This window comes from Erpetoichthys calabaricus, chromosome 14 (assembly GCF_900747795.2).
Source record: "Erpetoichthys calabaricus chromosome 14, fErpCal1.3, whole genome shotgun sequence".
Lineage (NCBI taxonomy): Eukaryota > Metazoa > Chordata > Cladistia > Polypteriformes > Polypteridae > Erpetoichthys > Erpetoichthys calabaricus.
The window spans coordinates 12,236,119-12,251,188 of NC_041407.2; the positions used below are offsets into that span (position 1 = coordinate 12,236,119).

Consider the following 15,070-nt stretch of genomic DNA (forward strand, 5'->3'; position numbering starts at 1 on the left):
AATCCACTGGACTAATTCCCTTCATCATTTTAAACACTTCAATCAGGTCTCCTCTTAATCTTCTTTTGCTTAAACTGTAAAGGCTCAGCTCTTTTAATCTTCCCTCATAATTCAACCCCTGTAGCCCTGGAATCAGTCTTGTCGCTCTTCTCTGGACATTTTCTAGTACTGCTATGTCCTTTTTGTAGCCTGGAGACCAAAACTGCACACAGGACTCCAGATGAGGCCTCAACAGTGTGTTATAAAGGTTGAGCATAACCTCCTTGGACTTGTACTGCACACATCAAGGTGCTATATAACCTGGCATTCTGTTAGCCTTCTTAATGGCGTCTTAACACTGTCGGGAAGTCGATAGCTTAGAGTCCACTATGACTCCTAAATCCTTCTCATAAAGGTGTACTCTCGATTTTCCGACCACCCATTGTGTATTCAAACCTAACACATATGATAACATTACAAAACAAGATGGCCCTGCCCAGCAATGCAGATAGGCACCGTGGACAATGCATTATGCAAAAATAAAAAACAGAAAAGGAAACATCGTCTTTAAACTGAATGCCAGAAATATTACTGACAGCGTCATGGACGGCCTTGGTAAAATTTACTAAAGCAGAATTTAAAAAGGGTTATTTGTTAATTTCAGACACAGGGCCGAATTCACATTTTGAAGTGGTCTTGCAGTCAGTGCTTACACGGCTGAAACAAGCTGTTCAGATAGGGTGCACATAATGGAGACGTCAGCTTCACAATCTCAGATTGGTTCGAATTGATCAGATCAGATATGATGGGCAAACAGATACAGTGCACTGCTGTAGGTCTACTACTGTAATGTCTGAATACTGTATTACAAAATTAGACATGTGAAAATTATGGGACAAATATAAGAGTAAGTTGAGACACCTGAATTTGGGGGTTGTCTCTAGTAAAGAGACCTCTACTCACCACACTGATATAACTTGCATAAACGCTGAGTTGGCACACACTATAAAACAAATTTTGCTTTACATATAAGGGGGAGAAAATACCTATATTTAAAAAAGTATAAAAGAATGTATTCCTAATCTTTTGAGCGACACAGCAGTCTTGAGAAACCCGGAGGATATAAAAAGCCCCCTTACTTACATAATGCTACAGTCTTGTCTTTCTTTGCACTGCACAGCCCACCCAAGCTCACGTTTCCCTATCACCCTTATCTTTGTTTTATAGGCCGATGGATGTACTCGCCTGCTGGCTTGTCCTCTCCCTCTTGTTTCTGCAGGTGAATCTCGTCATGTTGCTTCTGAATGACCTCCAGTAGTTTTTCCTGATGGTCTAACAGTCTCTTCTGCTGTTCCTGCTGCTCTTTGATGACCTGCAGGAGCATAGCATGGTCCAGTTTTTCAGCTCGGTTAGCCTCTGTGACACAAGAATGAAAAAGGGAGAATATCAGCCAAAAAAAAAAAAAAAGACGCTAAACATGTGAATCTTACAATTCAGATTGGCGTTTAAACAAAGACCCATCAAGAAACTATCAAATTTTGACACAGATATCAAATGTTTCAAACAGAAAGATACAAATCTGGATTAGACTTAAGACTTAGTATCGTTTTCTTCAAAGCTTAGCTTTGCTAAACACACAGAAGAGACTCCTTCCACACTTTGGGGAAGACTGATATCATGGGTAAAAAATAAAACTACCACCGCATATCTGGAATAGGCTGGCAATACCAGGCAGAATAGAAAACATTTTTAAACAGAATGCATAGTTCAAGAAAAATTTGCAGGCGATTTTGTCTTTTCAGCGTAGAAAAGCTACAACCTTTTTACTTTCTCGTGTACGGAGTATAGGGAAAGTATTGTAATCGTCCAAAAATTCGATTTTGATGAATCTCAACGTTTTAGACTTCCCTTAGTTCAAAAATACCATTTTTGGAATTCTGTGTGTAAACATGATAACCGGAGTACACTTTCACTTAGGTCAAACAAATTTTGCATACAAGTATCAGGTACAAAATGTAGCATAACTATTAACTTTTGGGCTGTTTCCGCTAACATTTTTTATTCATGCAGCTACAGAGTCGGATTTATTCAACTTACTTTTATAATAATTGCTCAATATATTATTTATTTGATTTGTTGTTGATGGTTCTTTAATGTACATAATATAAAAATATAATCAATGTCTTGCGGTTTACTCCTCAAATAGCCATCCCCATATCTAATTATACGAGAAAGTCGAGGGGAGATCACTCCCGATTTTTTAAACAATGAAATCAGTTGTCTGCCTGCCAGTCAGCCGATGAATTCATGTTGGACCACAAAGACAAGCCGGCTAAGGTTTCCAGTCACATTCCATTAAATTTGGAATCGGTTTTGTGTTAATTATTACTAGCAACATGAAGCAAAACTGACTTCAGACAGAAAACAATCTAAACACATGCAAAACAAACAACATTTAATCTCTCTTTAAAGTAATCCAGACAGGAATTTTAAAATCTTAGTCAGATTTAGCAAAAAAAAAAAAAAATTAACCATTATACCCATCACGCAATTGGGGGTTAGGTCCAATTTTCATTTCCTTGATCATCCTTCAGCTTAATAATGGTAAAAAAGAAGACCCCCAACTTCAAGCGCTACTTATAAAACATTTGCTGCAGTGTACACGTTTTATGAGGACTACTTAAAAGTTTGACAGGTCAGGTGTTAAGGAGAACAAATACAATGACATGAATATATTAAGACAAAGTTTACAGCTAAATACTGAGAACATGAATGTAAGTCCACACACACACACACAGACAGGTTAAACCACCAGTCTATCATCGTGGCTCCATACTGTACCTGCCACAAGCTTTTTAATTTCAGCTGGACTCCAATGCAAAGCAGGGAGACAAAGAAGAAAAAAAATGATGAAATAGCATTATACATTTCAAAATGGTGCCCATTCGGTGAACCAGCTGCCTTCTGACATACTCATACAATCAGTGTAAATGCTGCATAAAGTCAAAGCTGAAACGTTCCTCTGTGTCTTCCTTGTAGCTAAAGATTTTAACCCTTTCGGCCCTGGATTTTCTGTTTTTATGGGGAAAAAATTTTTTTTTGTGATATTCTACCTTTGGGGTGTCTAGGAAGCTCAAAAATGAAAAATAAAAGAGATCACTATTATTATACAATAGATGCCAAATACTTCAATCTTCTTGAGAAAATAAAATTGAAAGAGGTGCGCGCAGTCCAGAAGAGTCCATTTTCACTTCCGTGTTTCGCGGGCTGTATGCCAATCTCTCCAGTCTGCACTAATAGTAGCGCACTCAGTTCCATTGGCTGCAAACGTTACCTGTGCTTTACAAAAACGGCTGCATAAATATGAGGAGCGTTCAATTATACACAGGAGTTTTCATGCTGTATTCTTATAAAGAGTACAAGGCTGACCTGACTCATTGGACAAATACATGCATGTTTGAAGTTGTCGTTAGTAGTGCTAGCTTCTCTTTCCTGCCCCTTCCTGTCAGTTGTAATCAACATGTCGGAGCTGGAGGTACAAAGGAGTGTTGTGCAGCAGATTATTATTAACAATTTGGCAAATTAAGGAGTCATTCCATCTCAGATTTATTCCAGACTTAAAAATCAGTTTGGGGACGAGTGTCTCAATCACAGGCGGAGTGGTGGCTCTGAGGCTAGGGATCTGCACTGGCAATCGGAAGGTTGCCAGTTCGAATCCCGTAAATGCCAATAAGGACTCTGCTCTGTTGGGCCCTTAAGCAACGCCCTTAACCTGCAATTGCTGAGCGCTTTGAGTAGTGAGAAAAGCGCTATATAAATGCAAAAAATTATTATTATTAATTATTATTAAAATTATTAATCAGTCAACAGCAGGGGTCTCCAACTCCAGTCCTGGAGAGCTACTGTGGCTGCAAGTTTTCATTCTAACTCTTTTCTTAATTAGTGACCAGTTTTTGCTGTTAATTAACTATTTCCCTTTATTTTAATTGACTTTTCTTGAGACTCTGACCGCTGAATTGATTCTTTTTTCTTTAAACGGCACCTAAACATAAATTTGATGTGAAGTGAGCCAACAGATGACCAATTAAGTTGGGGCCTCAAACTCCAACCAACTTCACTTCATTCAGTTCCTTAACTTGAAGCCAATTCTCATTGCTAATTAAACCCGTTATTTAATTCCATGGCGCTCATTCTGTCATGGCAGACATTTCCAAAACTGTTGATTGTCTTTTTTAAGAGCGCGGTTGGTCAAAATGTTTTGTGGACATGGGCAGATCGACATTACTGAGGCCTTTGCCTTTCTTTACTTTCAATTATTGTGTGATGGATGTAGGTTGTTATTTATGTGTTGGTTCATTTTGTGTCTTTAGTATTGTTTGGTTGCTAATTAAGGAAAAAATAAATAATTAAGGGGCCTGAGTCTTAAGTTGTGCATCAATTAAAATTAAAGCTAAGAGTTAATTAGCAGCAAAACTGGTCACTAATTAAGAAAAGGGTTAGAATGAAAACCTGCAGCCATAGTAGCTCTCCAGGACTGGAGTTGGTGACCCCTGGTCTACAGTGTTATGACTGGTACAAGTCATTCAGACAGGGTCTATCATGTCTTCGGTCCACTTAAGGAATTTTTAGGAGGGAAGAAAAGCAGGACGAATGAAGAGGTTATCGATACTGTGCAAGAATGGGTCAACATGCAGTCAAGAGACTTTTGCTCTTCTGGGATTAAGAAGCTACCTGAGCACAGGAACAAGTGGAAGGAGACTACATTGAAAAATAGTGTGCAAGTCATTTCATTGTATTCAATAAGTAATACTGCAACTCATAAATTCCTGTATATATTTGAACGCCCCTCGTATGTACTAGTAATAGGATGTCAGGGCCGAAAGGGTTAAGACTGTAAATATTTCACTTTATTCATCAAGGGACAACTTATCTCTGTAAAGATGGAGTCAATGTACTAACCCCCCCTTCTTTAGGAAACTAAAAATCCTTCAACAGATTAAAAAAAAAAAAAGTCAGGTCGGTGTGCAAATATGGAAGCAGTCCCTTCCCTCTCACTGCAATTTGTTCCTACTGCTGAGACAGAAAGACGTTTCCTTTGTATTTGTATACTGGACGCTTTTATCCAAAGGAGTTTTGCAGGGGGAGCACAGAAAGACCACCTAACTGCCTAACTTACTTGGGGTCCCAGAGGGAGTCAGGACCTTGGTTTTACGTCTTGATATTTTTACAGCACAGTGTCCCCTTTACTGAACTGAGTGGGGCATTGGGATCCAAATTCAGACCACAGGGTAAGCGCCCCATAATGGCCTCACCAACACCTTTTCCAGCAGTAACTCAAGCTTTTCCTAGATGGTATCCCATCCAATTACTGGCCAGGCCTCAACATGTTTAGCTTCAGGTGGACAACCTGTTCTGAAGCACTTGTGGTATGGCTGCTGACTAAATATGTAATAATTTTCATGTGTCTTTTTTATTTTGGAGCTGTGACTTTTGACATTTCACCTTCCCACTTCAGTGCATTCATGTGCATTTTCAGTTAGACGTTTTGGAGAAACCGAGGGTTCGCTGTTGATTACTCCTTAACAATCTGTAGATGATAATGTCTGTGGAACAAACAGGTATCACTAGCTAAGCAGAGGAAGGGTACGCTCCAACATGTGGCGAGAGACGGAGTGACTCGAATAGAGGCTGGCGCGTGAGCACAACTGAAGACAAATTGTGTTATTTCCATGGAAAAAAAACAGAACAAAACTAAACGTATTATCGGTGCGTATCACTTCTCTCCAAATGCAATTCGACCACAAAAACTGCATTTCTAGCTGAGCTGGTTACTTTTTTTGTGTATTTTATACAATTGACTAAGGTAAAAGGACAGCATTGTATCACAACTTGGGAGAATTCTGGTAGCTTTTGTTTCCTCCACATTGTCCAACTTGCAGCTCCGACTTTCACATAGAAATTTCCGACTTGGAAACTCGTATTTACTGTCCGTCCATTAGCAACTGAAAGCAGCCCCAAGAGATTACAATTTGTGCCCAGGCGTTGACATGATTAAGAAAGAACAACACAAGCTACATGATACATGACTTGTTTTCTTGAAATATCTGAAAATATATAAAAAAAGGTAACCAAAATCCAAATTCTGACATCTTTCTCACTTCTTTTAAAGCTAATTTAAGATTTGAAACTGCAAGAAGAAAAATACACAGAATGCAGCAATGAGATGGGTCACATCATAGTTTAGTCATTTTACAGCCATCTAATTCTTTTCACATTGTTTGGTTTTTTTCAGACATCTGTTTTATTTTACACTTATAGACGCATTTTACGGTAGAAGGAAGTAGCCTCTATCCACTAAATTCAAAACTACTTTACTTTCTACTGCCATTCGTTCATTCATTTTTCGACATCCCCCAGTATTGCCTTGCTAAAATTTTCCATTCTTAGCGCAAGCATTAATGACATAGTAGAACTGCAAGCTCCTACTTCCTTCTTCCATTGTTTAGTACCCATTTTATAAGATCCTCTAATTCTGTCCCGCTTTATTCTAGAAAATTCACTGCAGAGTGTGAAACAAGGTTCATCTAAGCTGAAACAAATGTCTTCAGAGGTGAGAGACTCTTGTTCTTTTATATCCGTTTGGTGTGAAGCTCGCATGAGGTGCACAACATACTCATTTATACTTCTATAAGAGTGTGAGCCTGTTTTCTGTAGACTTAGACAAGAATGTTTCCAAAAAACAGTTGCAGTAGGTCATGAATGTATGGAAAGAAAACTGTGTTCCCAAGTTAACTGTGTTGAGACACTGGGATTTATGATTTGTTTGCTCAAGTAGTATCCACTGTATGGAGCCGGTATGCTCTTGTTGACTCTTGCACAGATCACCGTCTCTATGCCCTCCAAGCAATGAAGGGCATGGAAACCAAAAATTTGTTGCAATTCATTTATAAAAAAAAAAAAGTTACATAAATAAAAAATACATAAATATCATTCCGTCTGAATTCCCATAAAGTGGGTTGAAAACTTGTCAGCAGGTACAAAATGAATCAATTACCAAAACTTATCTGCACATCCATCTTGTCGTCAACACAGTAAAGATTGCCAATTAGAGCAGCAGTGGTTTCTTGTGCTTAGTGGACATTGATTATTTGTTTTAAATAACTATACAGCAGCCTTGGCTTGTAGCTTGTTAGCCTGACCGCTTACTTTCTTTAGATTATTTTGTTCTTTCCAAGAAACAGCAAATGGACACATACGTGACGTACGTGTCAGCTTATAAAAGTGACCTGCTGAATGAAACGAGGACACACACACACACACCTTCAATGGCTGCAGTGTGTGCCAAGCAACAAATCAAGACTGACTGATGATTAAAGTGTCTTTGATTTATTTTTCATATAGCTAATTTCTTCAAAGCCTCCACAGCGGCTTTGAAGGGTGAGAAAGACACTTTATTTATATCAGGTGAAAAGAAGTATTAAGAGATAATCTTGTAACCTGAAAAATATATTTTGTAATAAAGGAATACAAAAAGAGAGGCAGTAATTTGTAGATAGTAAAAGAGGTATTACTTCCATAATATAAATGAATAAATCTATCTCTCTATCTTTATATTTAATGCGCTACCGTGGCTGTTCATTTGTCCAGGATTTTAAATCACATGTAGCTCGCAAACAGTTTGACCTATTGACCTGAAATTTTGGTACACATATACTATGTGACGTCTAGTATCCGCTTTTGGGGTGATGATTGACCTCCAAGAATATTCCTCTTTTTATTTTTATTTTTTTCTATTATAGAATCAAGTCTCGGCAGCGGCCAGCAGGGCGTCCGTGCGGTGCATGTGTACGGGCGCCTTTCTCATCCCTACCACCTCTGCCGTCACTTCCCCTACCTCTTCATATCTTAAATCATTTTTGAGGCAGATTGAAGACTTAAGTGCCAGTTTAACTGAAAAATTAACGAAAACATACTAAGTAATTGCAGCACAAACAATGACTTAATCAGTTTTAACACAAAAAGATGCAGACGACAGAGGAGAAGAAGCAGGCCACTAGGGTAGAGAAAAGAAGAGCTGCTCAGCAGTAAGCGCATCGACCTCTGAGCAAACGAATGGTAAACGTACAGAGAAAGAGGACGAAAACTTGGAATGCTCAGGTCAAGTGTATTCACTGCATGTTATCATGCAGGGCACCGTTATTGAGATATATATATATATATATATATATATATACACACATATATATATATATATATATATATATATATATATATAGATGTAGATATAGATATAAAATCCTGCGTCTGTCTGTCTGCTTTTCATGCAAAAACTACCTAACGGATTTAGATCGGGTTTTTTTTCTATAATTTGCTTGAACGTTACGGTTGATTTTGCGACTTCTCTCATCATGCTAAGTATCATAGTTCACTTGGGGTACCGATTTATTTGGGTGAATCCGAGACAGAGGCTGTGGGCCAAGGCCATCCTCACTCACGTGCCAGCCTCCATCCGAGTCGCTCTACCAATTGCCACGTGTTGGAGCGAACCCTGCCTCCGCTTAGTTAACGAGACTGGTTTGTTCTACAGACATTATCATCTGCAGATTGTTAAGGAGTAACGTTTGATGTTTTTGAGAGAGAGATCAGAGCTACGTGTGTTTTAGAGGGTAGCTGCTGATTGCCAGAGATATCACGGCCACGTGCTTTTCTCCCCACGCGGACAACACTCTCCCATCACAGCTGAATACGATCAGATACCGTACCAACGTTTGACGTTGGAGCGTACCTACCCTTCCACTTGGCTAGAATTACAATTTTTTTTAAATCGATTTTTAAAGTTTGTCCTGTTTCACTACTATGTGGGTGGAGCCACGGGGGACAGCTAGTAAATAAATAAAAAGCAACACATGTGCTCTCTTTCCACAAACCCCATCTGCTGATCAAGTACCAGGAAGTGCAAGTGAGGCTAGGATTAGCGTAAGATTTTAAGGACCTGCTTTCCAACCTTAACCAAACAGCTAAATTGAGAACGGGCTGAAAACTTTTTTTGGCTAGGTGGAGGAAAAACACAGAATATGGAATCAAACTGAAAAGCACAGTAACGGACAGATTCTTGAGTATTAACTAGCTGTAATACATTGCTTTCAAAAAGCCTTGAACAGTAAAATGCAAAACTAAATACTTCTGAGTTTTCAGATTAAATCCACAAAAAAGCCATCCACAGTTCAGTACTGTGTAGGTGTTGTATTGTAGGAAGATGAGGTACAAAGCAGCAAGCTAGTAAAAGGGGAATTTGAAACGCTGCTTGATAAAAGTGCAGTGTATGAAGCAGAAAGCAAGACATGTGGAACATTTACAGCTCATATGCCATAACAAACATCAAGGAGGTGTAGTACTCACCATCAAGCTTTTCCTGATGTAACTCATCTTTAACATTTGCATTTCTCTCCTCTCGCAAAAGTGTATCCTGTTGTGCATCTGCTCCTACAGCTATGTGTACTAAAGGGGGAAAAAAAATTACTTCTTCATCTTCTTCTTATTTAGGCTGCTCCCTTTAAGAGGTCGCCACAGCAGATTATGTGCCTCCATGTATGCATCTTTAACCTTCTACCACACCGAGTGTCTTCATGTCCTCCCTCACCACATCCATAAACCTCCTCTTTGGCCTTCCTCTTCTTTTCTTGCCCGGTGCTTCCATCCATAACGTTTTTCCTGATGTACCCCTCATCTCTCCTCTGCACATACCCAAACCATCTCAATTTCGCCATGCTTACTCTGTCACCGAAACGTTGCCTCTCTAATACACTCCTTCCTAATCCTCTCTACCCTCATTACTCTGAGCGAAAATTGTAGCATCTTCAACTCTGCCACTTCCAGCTCTGCCTCCTGTCTTTTTGTCAGTGCCACTCTCTCTATACCATACAACATATCTGGTCTCAATGCCGTTTTATAGACCTTCCCTTCCATCCTTGCAGATATGCTTCTATCACAAATCACACCTGCCACCACTTCTCCATCCAGTCCATCCTGCGTGCAATCTCCTCTTCATCTCTGTGCCACACTCTCCATTGCTTTGGACTGTTGAACCCAGGTATATAAATTTGTCTTCCTTTACCAGCTCTGATCCTTGCAGTCACACCCTTCCACCACCTTCCCTCTCATTCACGTACATGTACTCTGTCTTTTTCCTATTGACTCTCATTCCCCTTCTCTCCAGGTTCACCTCATCCTGCTGTCTATTCTCCCTACAGATCACAATGTCATCCGCGAACATCATTGTCCAAGGAGACTCTTGTCTGACCCCATCTGTCATCCTGTCCTTCACTACTGCAAAACAGAAATGGCTCAGAGTGGATCCTTGATGTAATTCCACTCTCGTCTTGAACCAGGCTGTCGCTGCTACCGCACACCTCACCTCAGTCACACTGTCGTCATACATATCCTGCACCACCCTCTCATACTTTACTGCTACTTCCGACTTCCTCCTACCGTGCCATAAACTCCTCTCTTGGTACCCTGCCATACGCTTTCTCTAAGTCCACAAACATGCAATGCAATTCTTTTGGACTTTCTCTGTACTTCTCCATCAACACTCTTAAAGCAAACACCTCTACCTGTAGAAATCTTTGCTGGCATGAAACCATATTGCTGCTCACAGATTGCCACCTCTCCTTTCAGCCTAGCATCCATCAGTCTTTCTATTAATACAAAAATGCACCACCTGTGATTTTTTTCGGCTTGTCTCAGGGCTATTGTAGAACTCTTTATGTTATCTGTGAAATTTCCTTATTGCACCTTTATAGTGAGACTCCAGTATCAGTCAGGGTCGCAGGGCTATGCATACTTGGGATAATTTGTTTAGAATGATCAGTCCATCCATCTTACAAACCAGTTTATCCACAGCAGGGTCTGAAGCTGGAGCCTATCCCAACAAGCAACAGGTGTAAGGCAGGAACAAGCCTGGAGCAGGCTCATCCATCGCAGCGTGAACACACACACACACACACACACACACACACACATCAAGGGACAATTTAGCATCACCAATATACCTAAACTGTGTATCTTTGGACTACTGTTGGATTAGTACTAAACTTTTTGTATCAAAAACCACTGGACTTGTACTTTATATAGAGAGTACAAGCTGAATAGAGGCAAGAGGTAAAGAACATCACTTTGTCATCACAAATGCATCATGTCTAGGAAGAAAACTGCAATGCAGTCTAATATAGAAGCCTGAAAATTGCTCACCATTGTTGTCATTTTGCTCAGGTACTTTCACATCTTCTTTTGGCTTTGCTTCTTCATCCTTCTTCTCTGGTTGCATATCCTCCTGGCGGGGCTCTACTTTCTCTGCATCCTGAAGATCTTTGTAAGCTGGTAGACCTTCCTGATTGTTTGGTTTCTGGAGGACTTTATTCTCTTGCAGAATGTCTAAATGTTCCCCAGGGTCCTTGACTATCACAGCTGCAGCCCCCTCTTCAATGGCTTTCTCCTCGATTACAACCACTGGTTGCGCCACACCTATAGGCTGTTCTATAGCGTTATTTTTCAGTGGAGCTTTCTCCGCCGAGTCCTCCTTATCCTTTCTCTCATCCACAAGCACTTCATCATGGGGTATAGGTGGCTCATGTCGATGAGCTTCCCCAACTGGAAGAGCAACCCCTTGGGAATAAAATTAAATAAAGCACACAACATTAGAATACAGAAATAACAATACAACAATTCTAAAGGTGTCCACTCCAACCACTGGACTTGAGACAACTTCAGGAAAGTGAAGACTTCATTCTTGAATTGGACTCGTCAGGTTTCAATGATGAATGAGGCTACGTATGAAACAAAGTCCGTTTGAATTAAATAGACAATGGATCAGACAGCAACTTTGCAGAGATATTTTACAAATTTTCCCATGCTGTGTTTGATGCTGCCAAGAACTATGAATTGGACCAGGAAGGCAAGAAAATACTGTAAATGGATGGAAAACCTGCCATTTCTAGTTTGTTAATGTGGTACTCAATGTTTTAATCATTCCATCCATCCATCCAACCCACTATATCCTAACTACAGGGTCATGGGGGTCTGCCGGAGCCAATCCCAGCCAACACAGAGCGCAAGGCAGGAAACAAACCCCGGGCAGGGCACCAGCCCACTGCAGGGCACACACACCCACACATCAAGCACACACTAGGGACAATTTAGGATCGCCAATGCACCTAACCTGCATGTCTTTGGACTGTTGGAGGAAACCGGAGTACCTGGAGGAAACCCACGCAGACACGGAGAGAACATGCAAACTCCACGCAGGGAGGACCCAGGAAGTGAACCCGGGTCTCCTAACTGTGATGCAGCAGCACTACCGCTGCACCACAGTGCCACCCGTTTTAATCATTCCATAAAACAAAATTTTAGCATTACTTTATCGATCCTAATTGCCCATATAACACTTGTAGACAGCATAGTCCCTTCAGATTGGAAAATGGATTCATAATTGGCTGAATTTCTGTCAAAGAAACTGAAGATCATCATTGGCCATAAAAGGCATGATCATTACAGATCTATTTATTAATGCAGCGAATATCTGGATACATTAAGCTATTGGCATAAAAACTGTTTTCAAACAAATATACCTCATTCAATTCAATTTAAAGCTGTGGAGTTGGGGGGGGGGGGGGGCAAATCTATCTCAACAACATTGGGTATAAGGCAGGAAAAAGCAAAGGTAAATGTCAGAAATCTTCAAACACCAATTTACGAGGTTCTTTTCCATGGGGGGGTAAAGCATGTAAATACCATAATTATCATAACTTGTTCCCCAATTTCAACCAGTCAGCACTCCACAAAGTCCCACAAAGTCAAAGCTTTTTCCATACCGGGATCCGGTCGGTCCAGCTGAACCTCTTCCTTTTTTTCCTTATTCTTCTCTGCAATCTCGGCAGGTCCTATGATTTGAGGGGGCTCTGCAGGATCTTTCTCTTCAGCTTCTGGTGGCTTCGGTCGCTCTCGTCCATCCACTGCCTCCACTATTACTGGGTTTTCAACTAAATAATATTAGAAGAAAAAAAATGACTTTGTGACATAATAAAGCAGTGATGCTGCTGTCACTTAATTATACCCAGACTGTAAAATTCCTTAGTGAGACCACCATCAGGACTCGCATGTTTAGCAAAAAAAAGGACACAGAAGCAACAGAAGCTGACTAGAGAGGTGCAAACACGTATTATAGATAGACAGACAGATAGTACTTTATTTGTGGACATTAAAGACAGAAAACTGACTATGAATCCTTTATTGTTCCAATTAGCTACATACTGTATAAACAGTAATAGCCAAAGTTATTTTTTTTGTTCACTTTCCCATATGAATCCTTTAATGTCCCAATTAGCTACATACTGTATATACAGTAACAGCCAAAGTTATTTTTTTTGTTCACTTTCCTATCCCTTATAATACATTACCCTTCCAAATCAGTTATTACCTCAGTAACTGCATATGACTTTGCTTCATGAACTGACATTTTCACTCATCTAGTCTTCCTGTCATTGTTAGAGTGAAACAACTAGCCAACCAGACCATATCCAGCCTACATTGGCCTTTAACACTTACATACAGAGAAGTCAAGCAAAATGACACCTTTTATTGGCTAACTAAAAAGATTACAATATGCAAGCTTTCGAGGCAACTCAGGCCCCTCCTTCAGGCAAAATGTAATCACAAGATGTAATCATATCTTGCCTGAAGAAGGGGCCTGAGTTGCCTCGAAAGCTTGCATATTGTAATCTGTTCAGTCAGCTAATAAAAGGTGTCATTTTTGCTTGACTTCTCACTACGTTCATAATGGCTAACACGGTACAACACCCTAGTACTACACACTCACATAGAGGAAGGCTATTTTTGACCTCAGTGTGCTAAGATGTGATACTACTTTGTTATTTTCCACTCATGAGCAAGACCTTTAAAATTAAAAACATACAAAATGTGACAGTTTACTCATGTGATCAAGTTTTTATATGTTAGAATTGTTATTCCTTGCTAAAAGAAGAAAATATCATCCTTTTAATTTTTGTTTTGTTGTTGAATGTTTACATCTTGCCTGAAGAAGGGGCCCGAGTTGCCTTGAAAGCTTGCATATTGTAATCTTTTTTAGTTAGCCAATAAAAAGTGTCACTTTACTTGACTTGTTGAATGATAAAGAGTTTCAGCTGCTAAGCCGTTACAGACTCGAAGTCTGGGCACAGAATAAATAAAAATTAAACTTGCTCTCTCGTCTTCCCCTCTTACATCCCTGTCACACCATCTTGCCTACCCAGATAAGGCTAGGTGCAAACATCTTTCTGAAACAAAAGCTTTAACGATGTTATTTGAGACTTTGCAAATAGTATTTCTTTGCAGCCCGACAGGACACCAAAACAAAAGGCAGTGATAGAATCGTTTGCCTTGAAGGTTGCTGATCATTTAGGTTTCCAGAAAGCCCAAGGAGCTGTACTGTAAACAGGAAACAGCTGTGAAGGTGGATGTCAGTTTTCAGAGAAGGACAGGGGTGAGGGTTCACATACTGATCATATCCTGCTGAATACACGAAACAAAAGCTGCATCGAACAGCAGGGGGCAGCAACTGAGAGGATTTCGGAGGCCTGGCAGGGATTTGAGGTTCCCTTTGTCCACAGTAGCAGCTTAAAACAATAAAAAGTATCCTCCTGGGCATTCTGTAACAGCCCTGCTGGAGACTTTATGCTACTTAGGCAGCTGTGAGGCACAAATTATGCCACACAGTTTAAAGGGAGTTAACTCTGGAACTCTCTTCTTCAGTCTCTCCTCTTTCTCCACCTTTAAATTTCAACTCAAAAGTTTCCTCTTGGAGAAACTTTTGTCTTTTTTTTCCCTCCCTCTATATGTATGTATAGCGACCTTGGGTTTGTGAAAGGCGCTCTATAAACGCAACTTATTATTATTATTAAAAAAACCCAGAACTTTTAACCCAATTAAAACAATTTAACACAAGAAATTTAAAATTAGGTTCCATTTTTCTTGTAATGCAGATTTCATATGAACAAAAAGTTTAGCATCTATCTATCAGTATAGGTGTGGTGGGGGG

General features: G+C 40.0%; 1 protein-coding gene across 8 annotated transcripts in view; it reads right to left on the reverse strand.

Annotated features, from left to right (window-relative positions):
- slc38a10 (solute carrier family 38 member 10) overlaps positions 1-15,070 on the reverse strand; it is a 65,254-nt gene that overhangs the window by 7,378 nt on the left and 42,806 nt on the right. For 4 of the 8 annotated variants that reach the window (XR_007936709.1, XM_028819914.2, XM_051936536.1 and 1 more), the window contains exons 12-16: positions 12,849-13,016; positions 11,230-11,643; positions 9,379-9,477; positions 2,821-2,844; positions 1,225-1,395 (exon numbers count right to left, since the gene is read on the reverse strand). Coding sequence is in view for 7 of the 8 variants with exons in the window: in XM_028819914.2 (XP_028675747.1) it covers positions 1,225-1,395; positions 2,821-2,844; positions 9,379-9,477; positions 11,230-11,643; positions 12,849-13,016 (876 nt within the window). In the remaining variant the exon portion in view is untranslated. The remainder of the gene's footprint in view (positions 1-1,224; positions 1,396-2,820; positions 2,845-9,378; positions 9,478-11,229; positions 11,644-12,848; positions 13,017-15,070) is intronic. The other 4 variants (XM_028819915.2, XM_051936537.1, XM_028819916.2 and 1 more) reach the window with 4 other exon arrangements.